This window comes from Fistularia commersonii, chromosome 10 (genome assembly GCF_037954325.1).
Source record: "Fistularia commersonii isolate RoL2024-O1a breed Wild chromosome 10, RoL_Fcom_v1.0, whole genome shotgun sequence".
Taxonomy (NCBI): Eukaryota; Metazoa; Chordata; class Actinopteri; order Syngnathiformes; family Fistulariidae; genus Fistularia; species Fistularia commersonii.
The window spans coordinates 309901-323168 of record NC_141293.1 but is presented as its reverse complement, the minus strand read 5'-3'; the positions used below and the strand labels follow the sequence as shown (position 1 = coordinate 323168).

The following is a 13268-nucleotide window of genomic DNA, read 5'->3' as shown; positions in this document are numbered from 1 at the left end:
GAGCCCTTTTCTCGCACAAAATACCACACAAAAGCTTTTGGGCGAGTGAAAAAAGCAAAAAATAAAACATGCTGATAGATACAGTTGTGATGCAGCTCTTTGAATATTTGGTTCAGTGATTAACTAACAAAGATCTTCACTCAACACCGATTAAAGGGACTTGTGTTCTGTCTGCGTAGAATTTTGAGGCCGAAGACGACGCGTCCAAATGTGTGTCCACTTCCATCGCTTTACCAGCAGATGTCACAACTTCCCCGGTAAGCCACACAGAAACTGCACAATACTACTCATCCTTTTACTTTTAGATTTATTAAAGGGCATATTTGAACATATTAGAAACTGACTGCGCAGAAAATTGAATTCTTAGTGATGAAAGTGATAATGACTAATTCTGTGAAACATTTATAATGATGTTGTTTGACAAACCACGGGCAGAGTGGACGTTGGACAATGTTTTTAGCCACAGCAATTCAACCACAAACATAACAAATGAAAAATTAATCTTGCTGTCATTTGCTCATTTTGAACAACGTTTGACCTTTTTTACAACAATACCACATATTTTGATTTTTTTTTTCTTGGACATTTTACATTAAATCTTTTTTTTAAATCTAAATAAAGTGTCTGCCCCCACAACCTAAGGCTTCATATTGTTTTTCGCTGATTTTTTTTCAGACATCGAGCTCAGGGTTTGCCAGCGACGGAGGTGACGTCATTGGAAGGTTAACCAATGCCAGCCCAGCAATCAGAGGGCACAACAAGCTTCATGAGGCAACACACACACACACACACACACACACACACACACACACACACACACACACACACACACACACACACACACACATTTGACATCAACATTTCCCTCCCATGTGATATGATATGATTCATCAATATTTCAGGCCCATCATTATCCAAATATATAGAATAAATGCAGAAAAATGAATTGAAGCTACATAAATACTGACATATATATATATGTATCACCACTATGAGTTTTTTTGAATCAAATTGAATGTGCTGAGTATTTTCCTACATCTTAATAAAAAGGATTCCTAGTTTTGTTTTGTTTTTTTTATTAAAAAGATAGTATTCTTTATTTTTTTTTCCAATTACTGATTTCCATTTGTCTCTTCTAAAGAAGAGGTAACGCCAACGGACAAGTGTCAATAAAGTTCATCATTTAAAAATCCAACGTGACGTCAATTTGCAAAATGTCCGCAAAGGCGACTTCTATATTTATCTTCCATCCGATCGCCCGGCCGCCATCCCTCCCTCATTGGTCCCGTCCCACCCCCGTGAACCGGAACCGTTTCCCGGGATCGTCAGCCCTCCCTGCCGGCTCCCTCGCCTCGACGCCGCTTAGCGCCCTTCCTCTCCCCGCCTCCTCCTCCGCCTCCTCCGCCCCCTCTCCTCCGGGGATGCGTCCCCCCCTCCGGGATGCCTCGGGTAGCGGAGTCGGCTCGGAGCGCCAGCCGCTGGAAGTGACTCGGACGACCGACGGGAGCTCGACGGGGCGCCGCCGCCGCGGATGCGACCTCCCTCCGCTCGCCGGCATTCCGCGGTGAAAGCGAGCGGCGAGCGGCCGGCCCCGGCTCCGGCTCCGGCTCCGGCTCCGGCTCCGGCTCCGGCTCCGGCTCCGGCTCCGGCTCCGGCCCCGGCCCCGGCCGCGGCCGCGGCTCCGGCTCCGGCTCCGGCTCCGGCCGCGGCTCCGGCGGGGCACCATGGGGAGCACCACCTCCTGCTGCGTGCCTTCCAGCCCCAAGCTGAGCAGGAACACCCACTCCCGGCTGGAATCCTACCAACAGGAGTCAGAGCTGAGCCGGGAGGAGACGGGATGCAACCTGCAACACATCAGCGACCGGGAGAACGTCGACGGTAAAACACAACTTCTATTTACTCCCGCATTGACACGGATTTTTACCCCGGTTAGAGTCACGCAACGTGACAAGGACTCATGCATCTGCAGCTGGAGTGATCCAGAATAGGATTAGATCAGATAAGATAAGATGGTCACTTGTCGATTGTCACTGCAAAATGACAGGGTAGAAAATAGAAATCGTCGAAATGATATGCAAATAAAGAATTGTACAATATACAATTGAGTGTAAACAACAAATAACAGACATGCTGTGTGTCTTGTTATAGAAATAAGCGGTAGGAGAGGAGGGTAGCAAATGATCATCCTGAAGAAGTAAGGCGTCCTGGAGGACGTAGGAATATAATATATAAGTATTGCATGGATCGGAGTGTCAGGAAAACAAGGTCGGGGGTCGGGAGGGTGCTTCAGTTCTGGTGAGGCCTCGGAGCTGCAACATGGATGAGGTTAAACCATCGGGAACGCTGCTGAGAAGTAGATGTGGCACATGAACACGTGTTTCCTAAAGGCCAAAGATACAGCTGAACATTGAAAACAACCCAACACATCCTGTTTTAAGCGCCATCGTGACTCTAGAACTCGACCGTGTCGTTTTGAAATGATTTGATAAAATCGGATTTTAGCCGCTCTCCGATGTCCCCCTACCGGAGGCGACGTCGCTATCGACGGCTTGCAACCGAGGCCGGCTTATTGTTCAAACCGCGGCGGAAAGATGCGGCTCGGACGCGGCGTTATAATTATCTGTCAGCTTAATAACTTCAGAAACAGTTCCGCTCGTGCCTCAAATCCCACGGCTGCAGTCGTTATGCGATATAGATTTGCCACGGTCAAGCAAATATCTAGATGTGGACGGCCCCGCCGACACGCCAAACAAACCGATTGGATAAAGTCGGTGTAAAATACCCGTGCGCACAGTTGTCATTTCATGAATAATAACTGATAGCGATGAGCGTGGTCCCGTCCGGTCTCTGCTGAACGCCAACGCAAACTGATTTATGAACAAATAAGTGAAATGACCGCCGCAGCTGGAAAGCGAGTGCATTTGTTCATTCTTTGGTGACCCGCAGTTGACCTTCCGGTGACTTCCTTGTGGACCTTCGAGATACTTTGGAAGAGACGTCTTTTTGTGGGGGATGCACTGTTTCTGATATCCTTCATATACCGAGTCAAGATAAGGAAATCAAATCCACCAAAATGATCAATATTCATGCTGGATTATGTAAAATGGGTCAATTTGCCCGCCTTGATGTAATTATGTTAAGCTTTTATTGACATTTGAGCAGCGTTCAGAAGATGCACCGGAGCGAACGGCTCCATCTCTGTAGCTGCTCGGCGTCTTTTATCATCATCATCAAAAAGAAAAGAAAGAAAGAAATCGGACGAACCGTCTGAGTGACATGGAAATCCGACCGACGCTAAAATTCTATCTCAGACGGCGTCGTCAATGGAGATATAAATATCGCGCCGCGCAGAATCGGAGATCTGGACGTTGGCATGATATTTTGGTCTGCCGGCTACACTCTGTTGTTTCTTCGCGATGAGACGGCCCACATCAGCCACCCAGGCACCGGATTTTCACCCTTTGCTAATCCCATCCCGCCGGTGACTGTTTGCGTCCTAGAAAGCCGAACACGGCGTTCACGCCTTCGTTCCGGAGTTGGTTTGAGGGTAAAACGGCAAATCGGTCCGTGAATTGTTCTTTTTTATGCTTCCAGGGAAGTTGAACCCTTTTAAAATGGAGGAAAATGGCTAAATTGTTTGTGCTCGTGCTTTCACATCGAGACAAGAGAGAATAAAGAATCAGGAAATCCGTGCACCTCCGACAGCAGAACTCCCATGCGGTCTCATGAAAGGAATCGTGCACGTGAGGCCCAACTCGCACCTTCGGCGCCGTCACGGGAGCACAGATGATGCAAACCTACAGGGAAAGTACGCTGCCTTTTCCGAGCTTTAGGCAGGGATGTTGTGAAAGCAGGAGCACGAGGGAGTCCTGCGGGTTCCCATCCTGCACGGAGACATGGAGGTGCAGACACGCTCACGCTCACGCTCACGCACACGCTCACGCACACGCTCACGCTCACGCACACGCAAACTGCTTTGTGTCGCTCTTTGTTTTCATTGTGTGCATAAAAGAAACTGAAACTATGGAACACACACACACATATAGATCAGAACGGAGCCCTTCACACGCAGCGTCCTTTGAATGGTGGCTTCTTATCAGCAGAGATCCAGACTTTACATGCAGACTTTCTTTGGTCAGAAAACCAGGCAGACTTTTATTCCCAGGGTGGAAACTGAAAGGATCTGAAGGTTTGATAGCACTGGGCCTTTGCTGTGGGTTTTAACATCGCTTATGAAACCGCACAGGGCTCGGCAGTATATTGATCGATCGATCGGTCGATGGTATATATGGTCGATGTATGAATTGACAACGGCGGAAGATACTTTCGCCGTTTTTTGCCGAATTCTCTCTTTTGTTATGTTGAAATTAAAGTAGATCGTACCATATTTGTAGGTGCGGTTTGGAGAACGTCAGTTGGTTACTTTGCAGACCGAAGCAGATAATGGAGTGTATTGATTGAAACACGGTCATCTGACTATTCATCCATTCACTCTCTGTACCGCTTGTCCTGCGTTCGGGGCCGGAGCCTCTCCATCGGTCGCAGGGCCGCATGTGGATGCATTTGTCCGTGGAGGTCTTCAATCTTGTCCAAATCTTCTTGTCGTGGCAACCGCACTTGAATTTCTCCACCTGAAGACGTTTCGGCCCTCGTCCCAGAGGCTTCTTATGATCTGTGGGTAACCTGCCCAAAAAACACCCAAAACCCTGGCGGTTAAACTGAAACTCCGCACAGGTCAGTAGAAGTGAAGAAGCCTGCGGGAGGAGGGCTGGAACGTCTTCAAGTGAAGAAAGTCCGGTTGCCACGACATCAAGAAGCCTGCAATCTCCTTCATCCACATTTCTGGGTCAAATTTAGGGTCATCGATCGGCCGACGGCGTGTTTTTGGACTGTGGGAGGAAACCCTCACAGACACGGGGAGAACATGCTACCGGCATCGGAACACGGTGATAATTGTTGTGTTTTTCGTCACGCATCGCACCGGCCCGGAGGCACTCCTGAGTTGCTATTATCTCAATGTAATCTCCCGAATCAACAGAGTTGGTTCATCGCAGTGAGCGGCAGGTCGGGCCGATTCACAAACTCCTGTTTGTGTCTTCCAGAGCAGAAGAGGCCACTCGCACAGAAAACATGATTGTAATGCTTTCATTTAGTCCCCGTCGTTTCAAACCCTATGGTTGCGTTCGCCACGGCGTAGCGCTCGATGTTTCCATTCCACCGGAGGCCTTTCCGTGTGGAGTTCACACGTTCTCCCCGTGTCTGGCTGGGCGTCCTCCGGGTTCTCCGCTCTCCCGCGGTCCCAAACACAAAACATGCCGCAGGTTCATCGGATACCCGAAATTACCGGGACGTGCGAATGAGAATGGATGATTGTGTGTGTCTGCGGGTGCAGCGGCCGGGATGAACCTATCCTGCCTCTCGCCCAGCGACAGGCGGAGTAGGGTCCTTGGGTGCAGGGAAAGTGCTTTCGGGAATAAATGAATAAATGAATATATATATCGTATCATTTTCTTCTTCTTGTATTTGCAATGTAGGTGTTCGTTCCTTGGACGCACGCACACGTCCGAGTTCATCTTGTGTTGTTTTTCCGTCTCCCGGGGAGGAAGAGGCGCCAATTTTGAGCCAATTCAGTTTTGAACTCAGCCCGATTGCACCGTACACATTTGATTTTTGCCTCCTGGACGCCGTGCATGTACACCATCATTGTTTGTCATCTTTCTCTTCACCATTGGTCGTCAAATCGCAAAACCTGCCAAAAACGATGGCGCGACCATATTCCGACCGGCATTAGTAACTCGGTGTTGCAACTCCATCGGTAGTTGCCGGCATCTGTCAGCTCACCTCCAACCAGCACCCGTGAAAACACAAGTTAGCAGGTGCAAATTTCTGCCTGAAGTTCACGGGTTCAGCTGGAACCTCTGTAACCCTTGATTTTCATCTCCCAAAATATTCCACCTGTTTCTCTGCAAGGGGAAAAGATAAAAATGAAAGCGAGCGACGCTTCACCCACCAAAACAGACAAACACAGCCGCTTTGGATTCTTTCAACGCTTTGAAAAATCACCCTTCCGACGACGGCGATGTGACGTCCCCCGCGTGTTTCCAAGTCACGGCGTCGCATTCAAATCCCCAGATGGTGGCGTTGCAGCGGGGGCGCGGGGGCTCGCACCATTGGACGCTCGGCAAACAAAAAAAAGAAAAACATATTGTGTGACCGTTGTGACATATTCGGTGGTTACCGGCAAGGAAACAAAGCGGTTTGAAGGAGATGGAAGAGACGGACGAGGAGCCTCTGTTTTCCAGGAGGGGGATGAAGACGCCCCGTGCTGAGAGGCCGTCTGCCTTTCTCCGTGGTGTAAATGAACCCGGAGCGTGTCTAATACCTTGGCTCTGTTACGAGTTCACAGACGGTATGAATGAGATTAGCGGCCTTCATTACAATCTGCAGCATCAGAAAGAAGCGTTTTGGCCCATCAAAGAGAAGCCCGGAGGGGCAGCTGGGCGTCTGTCGGAGCAGATAGGAGAAGTCTCCGGGGGCCGATCATCTCAAAGAATGAATGCCTCCATTTCATGTGTGACGTGCCGCTTTCAAAGACGCAATCTCTGTCTGGTCCTATAGGCTCGAATCACCGCCTTTAAAAGTCGGTCGCGCCGACCGTTGGCCGCGGCCACGCGCTACCGCTGCGTTTCTAGCACATTCGGATTCTGCACAGAGCGGCTTTATCTCAAATAAAGCATCCGGTTTTAGCCCAAAGCTAAGCTAAACTGTCAGAAGCCGTTTTGTCCGTCTGATCTTGAATGGGGTTATTCAAAAACTCGCAGCTGATTTTTTGAAGCCGTTGAATTTTGCAGTGACTCGTGGTTCATTATGTGTTAGCCACGGCTACGAGAATCATTCAGAAGGTTATTTATAAGAAAGAAGTCATTCGTGATGGAGCGGCGAGATCCATATTGACGTAGACTTCGTCCGATCCGTTTACGGCCTCCGCTCATCGACCGAAGCTGCGTTTCTCATCTTTTGTCAAAAGAACCGCATTTACTTTCCAGCAGAGTCGTGGTGTGTTTGGAGAGACCAGCCGGCCGCTCACGTTGTGTTAAAATGAACCTAAAAGCCAGGGGTTGTGCAGATGCAGATGCAGATGCAGATGCAGCGGCCCGGCGATCCTGCACCGAGACCAGACACGGCGTTCATGGTTGAAAACCAAGACGGATCCAACAAGTCTGGGAGAATTTTTCCCTCCAGAAAAGTTTGAAGAAACACTCAGGCTTGAGGAGGAGATACCATTTTGCTTCTGTTTAGAACCCATAAAACCCTGTGCCTTGATTTTTTTTTTTTGGTTTTGTTTTTTGACTGTTCCGACACGTCGACCGGTTGTAGTTTACAGGCAGTCGTACCATTAATTCTGTCTAAATCTCCGTCAGTTATCTGAGGACAGCCATTCATTTATTCAGTCCAACTATTGGAAATGACTTTTAGATCCTTTTTTTGTCTTTCAGCAAGATATGGATGAAAACTGCCGCTATATAATTTCCCCCCCGGCCTGTTACGTGCGGTTGAGTTTGGGTCTTCGGTTGCTTTCCCCCTCAGTGCAGTTAAATTTAGAACGGAGACCCAAAAGAGCCGAACCGGGACTTTTTTGGAGAAGGCGGTCACGGTCTGACTCCCCCCAAAAAAAAGAGAAAAGACAGAAAGTTACGGGGTTCATCTGTAGGATGACGTCACTGCAAGAAGCGCCAACCAGTTTTGTTTCTACCTCAAAAAAAGCCACCGGCTCCCGGAGCGGTGAAGCCGATGCGACGATGGATGAGAGCGAGATGACGGGCCGACGTTTGTCCAAAACACACTCTTTCTCCTTTCCGGCCTTTTCGAGCATCTACTCCGGAGGTCAAATAGTTTTCCCGACAGAGACACAGAACGTCTGTCTATGGTGGAGAGGAATTCTGTCCACGGAGAAGCGGCCGCCGTCTCCTCGCCGTGGAAGATGGCCGGCGACGGAGCCGTCATATGATCGTCCCTCCATGACAAAGCCCGCTGTGTTTCCGCTCTTAATATGCCTGTTGTTTCTGCGAGGCGGCGCCATCAGCTGATGCTTCGGACGGTGAAGTGCAGTAGTGTGACGGGGGGGAAGGAAACAGGCTGCGGCTGAAATGGTCCGAGGGTGAACTTTGTGTGGTGATTGTTATTTAGGCCCTCGCATGCACGGATGCCCGGGAGCTTCAAATTCACCCAAATATGCTCTTCAATTCAATAAGTATTTACCCAACATAAATGTCAGTGGCTTAATTCTACTGCGTTTTAAGATAGCATTTCAAGTAAACTACGTCAGTGAATAAAATACATTTGTTCAGACATTATTATTATTATTGTTCAATTCTCACCCTTGCTGTTGTTTTTTTAATCCCAATTCTGTTGTTGTTGTTGTTGTTGTTGTTGTTGTTGTTGGTCTCTGCTGTCTATTTGTGGATGTCTTGCTATCTTTTAATTGTCTTCTCATTGTCTATTTATATTTATGTTTGTATTTATTGCTCCTCTAATCGTTACGCTGCTGTGATAAAAGGGTTCCACGATGGGGATCCAAAAGTTCATCTTATTTTATCTTAAATCCAATTTATTTTGCGTCTTTTTTATTTCAGGATAATTTGTTGCTGGTAATTTGTTGCCAGTTTTTAGGTTGTTTATTGAACACCATCCCAAACATCTAAATATTTCCCGATAGGTTTTGTTTGTAATTTTTTTGCCATATTTTCTCATGATATCTATGCAAGTTGTCTGTCGTTCCAATGAAATGCTGAAGTATATTTGGCATTTGTTTTGCCTTTTGAGTTAACTCACTGCCTATGTTTGGAAATTTGTCCTGTGATTTTTAGATACGTTATTATTTTCTTCATTCTGATTTTCATGTCAACCGTTTCTTCAGTGCAGAGAAGTTGTTTTATTCAAAATTGAAATAAGTCTTAAAATGTATTTGATTTTGTCCATTTGATACGTAACCGCCAAAGTCAAGCCATCGTTTCTTGGCTTATTTTTCAATGTGACCAAAGAGTAGAAACATGAAGCACGTGTTGGAAATGTGTTATTTTTAAATGTAAGCTACTTTTGTAGTATTAGTGTTAAATCTGCTGTCAGAAACGTCTCCTTGATCTCTGCGTCTCCACACTGGTGGAGACGGAACGCGGTAGAAGTTTGAAACTGATTCCTCGCCGCGTCCTCATTATCTTGTCTCCTTCACTTTGAAGCTTCTGCCGCCGGTCGCTCCATAAATTCTTTAAATCTCCACCGTTTTTTTTTTTTTTTTTTTTTTCAAATTAGAGGAAGTCTTGTCAGATGTTCTTTAATTATTGGTCGTTCCACGAGCGAAATATCTTATAACTGCATCACTTCTTTAAAAACTTGAATCCCGCTCTGTCTGAATGTGTTCAGCGACTGGCGTTCGGGACGGCGTGGGCTCTGCCATGCTTCCCGCACGCTTCCCGCACGCTTCCCGCACGCTTCCCGCACGCTTCCCGCACGCCCGCCCACAAATCTGGGCAGCTGCTGAAAAACCCAACGTCTTACAGTTTCCGACCGATGGCGCCGCTCTGGCAGGGTTTCTCACGCAGACGAATCGGGTTCTTAACAAGGAGGATCATAAAGCCCCAGTGAAACCCATATGCCGCTAAAATTAATCAAAAGCATTTTTTTTCTACAATTCAGACATTAAAGCTATAAATGATCATTTCCATTTAATATATGTATTATAGAATCTGAAAAAAAAATCACAAGATATTTTACCCGTTAGATATTAAATATCTTTATTGTGTTTTATGGTTTGTGATGCCAAAAGCAAACGCTTGTGCAAAAAGTTAAAACTTTTTTTCTTTGTAATATTAATATTGGAAGGGGAGATGGAACAAATTCCCCTCAGAATCAATGACAGAACTCACCTCCGCCTAAAATGGAATCCGTGTCACCTTTCTCCTTTTAGCAGATGAAACATCCGACAAAGTAAAAAAAAGATCTAAAAATATCCTGCCTGGATCCATGGCGATATTGATCAGCTGTCTGTCACTCAGTTTATGAGGGATGAAAAATCCCTGATCGGCAAAGGGCTTTTTTTTCCTTCCTCTCTACAGATTTCTGATTGGTTCATGACCAGATTTGTCAGCTTTATGATTTGGCGGCTTTATGTCATTTTCACATTCGTACAATGCATGTAGCGTTTCGCCTCCACCGAGCCGAAACACGCGTGTTCAGCTGGACGGCACGCCTCGCTTTTGACCGTCCGGAATACGTTATTAAACACATTTGATAATGAAGGTGTGAAGAAAACCGGCTCATTAACACATCAGAAGCGTCTGCTCCATGTTTGGTCCCTGCCATTATTCTCTCCTCAGTCTCACGGCAACGGGACGCAGAATACATGGAAATGTGTTCCGGCGAGGCGCCGAGGAGGCGCCGCGAGGTCGTACGATCGCATCGTAATTATATTTGCTCGAAATGCATCGTCCTGAAGAGCGATCTGGCGACGGTGAAACAAAATGGCCCCCGGACGGTCGAGGCACGACCTTAAATCTGAAGACCGGGGTGAGCGAAAATATTAGTAACACAAGAAATCTGGAAGAAATGTTCAAGTTGTGCAAAATAACAACCAAGTGTATTTTGTTGAAGCTTTTTAAAAAGGCATTTAAGTGACGCTGTGTTAGATTTTTTTGTTATTTAAATTTAAAAAAGCACTGAATTTATAGTTTCGTGGACGTGTGATCGTCTCTCCTTCACACGTCCTAATCTTACCTTGGCTTTTTTCACCATTACTTTTTTTAATGTCACTTTTATGTCACAGACTGAGCCTGCAACTTCTATCCAGTCTGAGGAAAAAACAAAAATCCCCATTTGTTCTGTTTAAGAGGACTCAAGTCCCAACGCTGTAATGACACACACACACACCCACCCACACACACACACACACACACATACACTCAAAGATGAGACAGTGGCTCTGGCAGAGGTGAAAATAAAGCGAAAAACAATATACAATCAGCGGCGAGAAGAAGAGCTGTGCTTGGCTGATGCTAAACAATGGGTCCCGGGTCCCGGGGGTCGGGGGTCTTCTCATGAAGAGGCTCCTCCGTTGATTTATCGACTAGCAATGAGCCGGTAATTCAGTCGTCCGTCCTCCCCCTCCTCTCACTAATTATCACTTCAGACGAGGCCGTTGGCTTTGAGCCGTCAAGGTTGAAAACGCTTGAAAGACGCCGTGATTCTCAGGCGGACGGATTAGTTTTATCCAATTTTCTTTATTTGGGTCTATTCTCAGAACTGCAACGCCGTTCTGGCCGAGAAGACGTAAATAAAGGTCTCGCCACCTTCACCGTCGAGCGTGGTCGTTTTTCGGCGGACGCATGTTTGGTTTCATGGCTGCTCGGTTGGAATGTCATGGAACGAGTTGAGCTTCATCTCCCGCAATTTGAGAAACCTTGAGAAACCTTTGTTGCCAATCAGAGGTTTTGTCTATTTCTTTATCTTTCTCAAAGTTAAGAGCGTCTCTACTAAATCTCTCACAAAAGCATCGTGTCAAGAAATAATATTTGTCTGGAAACTGTTTGGTCTGTTTGGTGTTTCGTGGTAGAAGTGATATTTAATTGGATTTAAAGGAGTCGTTTTGATCAGTGGCTGTTTTGGTAAAGCTCTTCGGATTCTATTTGACACCAGTTCACATTATTTAGACTTTAGATTCGATGAATCTTCGAAGCGGTGATCGTATCACCGACTGCTTCCGATTTTGTTGGATTTTTATCGTTGACGTTGTGTTTTTAGAGTTATTCGTATAATTTGTTATTCGATATTATTAGACTGCTATCCGACAGCCTGCCTTGTTTCATTATTTGACGTTGAGTTTTCTTTGTTTCTATTCCCATGGCTTCTCTTCTGTAAATGCAGGGTTTGGTGTCGTGTGATTCTGTCTCTTGCGAAGCCTCTTTCTGAAGGACGCACCTTTTATTGCAAAAAATAATTCAGAAAAATCATCAAGAAATTTCCAATTATCCTTTCCTTTTGTTTGCATTGCTGCCCGCAATTTCCACTCCGAAGCAAATATCGTGATAAATAGAGAAAAACAGGTTGTGTTCTTAATTATTTTTTTTCGTTTGTTTGTTAGTTTCTGCCTTCAGGTTCAGCCCTCGTCTGCTCCATTTTACCAGAAGAAACGGAATTTAAATCCTAATTTTCCACAATGGGAACATGCAGAATCCTTGATCATTCACACACACACACACACACACAAACACACACACACACACCGATCAATTAGTTATCCTGAACTTTTTCCTTTTCGGAGGGATTATAATGAGTGGAGCGCAGCCGTGATTGTGTTTGCCCCTGAGAAGAATCTAGCGATTTTGCGAAGGTTTTATGGCTGTGTTTATTAAATGGTGAGAGTTTCTAGACACGTGGGATTGGAAGACATATATGGGTTGTCATCCACCGAGCCAAACCTCCATGAGAAAACACACACACGTGGTAAAATTAATGTTTTTGGCCTCACCGAACGGATCGAAGAGTTTAGCGTTTGAAAGGCGCAAACACTCGAAGCTATGATAAAAATACATTTGCACTTAAATCCCAACTTGATAGAAAAAGCCAAAGCACTTGCAAATCGTTTATTGTTTTTATTGTGCTCACCGGATTGTGAAATATGACTCACTTTAGGAATGATTAGCAAACGCGAATCACAGACAGAATCAGAAAACACTTTATTTGTCCCCGAGGGCCGACCGTGCACGTGCACGTTATGCATCTTGTTTCCTTTTTGTGATATGCAGTTCTCTAATTTGGTCATTCTTACGGTCTTTGTTTGCGGCCATTTGCAAATTTGCGACGAGGAATGCGGAGGAAATCACTTCCAAATCTGCGATAAATCACCTGAAATAAGAAAAGGCTTCATCATCTCGATAAACATTGGTTTAAGATATTCACACTTGGCCAAAAGTGGCGAAAAGTGTCAAATGCTGTCAGGAATCCTTGACCGCAAACACAAAACTGAACGCCATCCAAAACCATTCAAAGGTCAAACGCATTAAAGTGTTCGTTTTGCCGTCCATAGATTCGGCCGCAGTAGCATCGGATGCACTGGTTCTTGTTCGGAAAGCACTCGGATGGAAAACGCTTTGTTATTATTATTGTTCCCATTGTTATTCTTATTTATTGTTAAAGCCAGTATAGGACCTAGTATAGGAAGGCTACTTACAGCAAACATACAGAGTTGTTTGCAAACACCTTGATATATTTCTGCA

The 13268-nt window shown here is 45.9% G+C and overlaps 1 protein-coding gene across 2 annotated transcripts in view; it reads left to right on the top strand.

Annotated features, from left to right (window-relative positions):
- The first annotated feature begins 1437 nt into the window (after positions 1–1437).
- Positions 1438–13268, top strand: part of LOC147230042 (cyclin-Y-like) — a 37593-nt gene continuing 25762 nt past the window's right edge. The window contains exon 1 of one of the 2 annotated variants that reach the window (XM_086153152.1): positions 1438–1878. In XM_086153152.1, coding sequence (XP_086009278.1) covers positions 1725–1878 — 154 coding nt within the window. In that variant the 5' untranslated portion in view covers positions 1438–1724. The remainder of the gene's footprint in view (positions 1879–13268) is intronic. The other variant, XM_086153151.1, reaches the window with a different exon arrangement.